We start from the raw sequence: 3,885 nt of genomic DNA on the forward strand, positions 1-3,885 counted from the left end.
GGCAGCGGAGGCGGGGCCGCGCCAGCTGGGTCCGGGGCCGGCGCGGGCGCGGGCGGGGAGCGGGCGCGCGCGGGCGAGCGGCACGTACGCGAGGTCATCTTCGCGCTGCCCGCACTGCAGCTGCATCTGCGCACCAGGCATCTGCAGCGCGCGCCCACACCCACACAGGAAGGTGGGTCACCACTAATATACTAACGAACCGAGTATTTATACTATTTACATGTACGACGTATTCGTCTCGAGAGGCCAATTAATTGGTTTTACAATTTTGCCAGACGAGAAGCCGGTGGTGGAGTGCAGCTTCATCACGGAGTTCGAGGATCACATCTTCGTGTCGGTGGACGCGGAGGCGTTCCTCTTTCTGCACGACCTCATCTCATCGTACATCAAGGAGAAGGACCGCGTGGTGAGTTAACAAGTTTACACTGAGATCGTGTTACATCCTAGAAAATTGTTGTATACAACTTTGTCCGATTTTGTATGATTATAATTATTAGTATTTGTTGCAGATGCCGGGCGGAGTGCGCGCCGGCACCAGCGCAGTGGGTGCAGTGGGCGCAGTGGGCGCGGCCGGCAGCGGGGCGGAGGGCGTGCCCCCGCAAGACTACCGCGACTACCGCTGTCTCACCTGGCACCTCGAGCCCACTGTCAGGTAAAATTACCTTCGCAACCATAAAACTATTATTTAAGGTTCTCTTTTCAACTTGGCTATATTATCGCTGCTTACTTCCGCTTTGTTATATGAGGGATAACCTTTATGCTGTCAAGAATGTTTGTCTATTGTATGCGGTGTGCAGGTTGCTGTCGTGGGCGGGCAAGTCGATAGAGCCGTACGGTGTGGACTACATCCTGCAGAAGCTGGGCTTCAGTCATGCCCGCACCACCATACCCAAGTGGCTGCAGCGCGGCGCCCTCGACCCTCTCGACGCCCTCCTCGCCGCCGTACTGCTGCGTCTTGTTGCCCTCCTGCCGCACAAGACATAACGGACACAGGCCACTAACACCTGATCTGTTTGATTTATTTTATAATACATTCATAATTAATTGAATATAATTGGGGAATATGATGGAATTGTCAGACAAACAAGATTCAACTTATAACATAAATCTTTGTGGAGAAAAGCAAGCGTCCTTGCAAGTCCTTGCGTCCAAAATCTAGGCAACATTCTAATAAAGTCAATACGTCACACATGAGATCTCAAAATATTTATAAAACTAGAAAAAATTATGATAAACCATTCATTAACATATTACACAAACATAACATTGATATATAGAAAATATTTAACACGTACGTTAACCATTTAACTAGAAGTTATCTTAAATAGAAGTACATTAATTATTTCGATTAAGTTTACATTTTAATTTTCACCGAATTTTATATAAAAAGACTTTATATTTATTTACTATAGATTTTATTTTGTGAGTTAATTATAATGTTAGTATATACATTTGTATTAAATTAAACATATTAATTACTTTTACTATTTTATCGTAAATTTTTCATAACCTTTTATCGTATTATCTTCTACAACCATAGACAAAAAGTTCTCCGGAGACATTTTGTTGGTGCAAATTCTCTTAGTCTTTGTCATTTGTAACACAAAATAACACATTATGTCAACTATGTATGGAACACAAGTTTTACAACACTTTAAAATATATATATCAAATTGTATGGAGTTGTATAGATGTTGTATATGTTAGTTGTTATAAAATTAGTTAATTTGATGATGAGAGTTTGCGGTAGCTATATTTATGTAGATTTATAGAATAAAAACATTTTGTATGATGGCCTATTTCAATATTCCAATGTATAAAATAAATAAAAAAATTATATATATTTTTCAAGTTTATTTATTTGAAAAAATTGTCAAATATGATATTTGTCAAAATTTTAATATTTAATTAATAATTCGTTTACTATTTAATGTGTTTGATTATAAGTAATAAATTGTTTACAATATTTATGTAATGAAAGCGTTACGTTGAAGGGAATCAATGAAGATTAGGTTTATATAAGTTGGTTTTGTTTAGCAAATTATATTAATTTCACGTTTGTATTATTTTGTATAATACTTGTAGTGGTTATATCGGATTGTATTTATATATGCTGCTTTATGTACTGATGAATTTTATTATGAAAATGTGATTTGTACATAATTAATGTGATATCAATAAACGATAGACAATTTATGTTTATTTTATTTATCTTAACAACTTATCAATTCAAAATATTTAATTTTACTAATATTATAAATGTTTGCATGGATAGATGGATGTTTAACAGGTATCTCCAGAACATCTGTATGGATGTCGCTGAAATTTGGCCTAGATGTAGAACATAGTCTGGAAAAACATATAAATTACTAATTAAGCTGTTTTTAAATAACGTACAGAGTCGCGGGCAACACCTAGTTTCCTTATTATCTAAGTATTTGCTTAGCGAACAGCATCTCGCAATAGAACAGAAAAAACTTGATTTTTTTTTAAAGGCTTCAACTGTTTCATTATTGAGAAATCTGTGCAAACATATTTGTTATTGGAGATAAAGAGGGTGATAAATAAAAAATAATAAACTTTGTTTAGCAAAATAACTTTTTAATCACAAATATAAAACTTAAATAATAAACATCATATTAAAACATGCGCAAGACATTAGCTACTTTTGCATTAAATGTAAGACACTCGCATAACGTGCAATAGTTTTCCGTCTCTTTTTCTTTAGTGCAATTTGTTCTTACGATGAAAGAGACAAAATATTTCTTGCACAATAATAATAAAATATTTATATAATTACATACTCAAGTCTAACAGCTAGAAAAACTAGACAGCAAGCTTCATTCCAGAAATTTTAGATTTCTATAACGCTATAATGTCAATTTCCTAAAGACGAATATTACAATGTTTTATACAGATTTTCTGCAGTGGAAACTCAACATGAACATGACATTTGTGTACATTGAGAGATCATTGTCTAGTTTGTAACAGCATACATTAATAGACTTTTATTTATATTGAATTTAATGAATACATACAATATTAGTCTTGTTTTTATTTTATCTTGTTTTCTAAGAACTGTAATATCATTGCTAAAAGTATTTTGAATTAAATAAATTAAATATTTGCATTGTTTGCATTTTACAATTATCCTATAACATATTGTGCGATATAAATAATATTAAATAGCATAAAAATATTAGTGGAATATACGAATTAATATCAATAAATTGCAGCCAACATATACGTATATACATCACAAAACACAATACATATCAATTTTGAACTTGATAAAATGTTAATTTAGGTAATGCTTTATAACATATTCACTCATACAATTTTAACGTATTAAAGTAAACAGAAGTCACTAAACACTCAACATGTTGACAGTTATACTTAAACCTTAGCTTAGTGAACATTTCTTTTACTTAATATCCACTAAGGGATTCCCAAGTCACCTATTGAGTGTGTACAGCAGTTAAATGACATAAATTATACAAAATGCAATATGTTTGTACGCTAGCGTGTGGTGGGCGTGGCGTGTGGTGGCGGGGGGCGTGGCGTGCGGCGACGGGGGCGGAGTCAGTTCATGGAGAAGTTCTGCGTGAAGTCGTACTCTATGGTGGGTATGACGGACTGCACGAACTTGAGGAAGACGATGAGGTAGGCGTGCACCGCCATCGCACCACCGCTCTCCGTCACCGTCTCTATTATCTTCTTCATCACCTCCGCGTGTCTGAAACACAGACACACACACACACCCATTTACAAACATACAATCACTGCTGAAGTGTTTCATATACATTTTTGATGCGAAATGTACAAAACTGACAAGAATTATTATAAAAACATTGGTCAATTTCTATTTATACATTTTTCCCCTTT

General features: G+C 35.4%; 2 protein-coding genes across 2 annotated transcripts in view; one reads left to right on the forward strand and one right to left on the reverse strand.

The window, feature by feature from the left end:
• tweek (transmembrane protein KIAA1109 homolog tweek) overlaps positions 1-2,171 on the forward strand; it is a 23,213-nt gene extending 21,042 nt beyond the window's left edge. Inside the window, exons 51-54 of the mRNA XM_013323267.1 lie at positions 11-172; positions 276-406; positions 510-652; positions 798-2,171. Of these exons, the coding sequence (XP_013178721.1) occupies positions 11-172; positions 276-406; positions 510-652; positions 798-984 (623 nt within the window). The 3' untranslated portion in view covers positions 985-2,171. The remainder of the gene's footprint in view (positions 1-10; positions 173-275; positions 407-509; positions 653-797) is intronic.
• Positions 2,172-2,586: 415 nt separating this feature from the next.
• The window catches only part of Atg3 (Autophagy-related protein 3), a 4,075-nt gene continuing 2,776 nt past the window's right edge, over positions 2,587-3,885 (reverse strand). The window contains exon 7 of the mRNA XM_013323329.1: positions 2,587-3,736. Coding sequence (XP_013178783.1) covers positions 3,583-3,736 — 154 coding nt within the window. The 3' untranslated portion in view covers positions 2,587-3,582. The remainder of the gene's footprint in view (positions 3,737-3,885) is intronic.

This window comes from Papilio xuthus, unplaced genomic scaffold (genome assembly GCF_000836235.2).
Source record: "Papilio xuthus unplaced genomic scaffold, Pxut_1.1 DF825752.1, whole genome shotgun sequence".
In the NCBI taxonomy this organism is placed as follows: domain Eukaryota; kingdom Metazoa; phylum Arthropoda; class Insecta; order Lepidoptera; family Papilionidae; genus Papilio; species Papilio xuthus.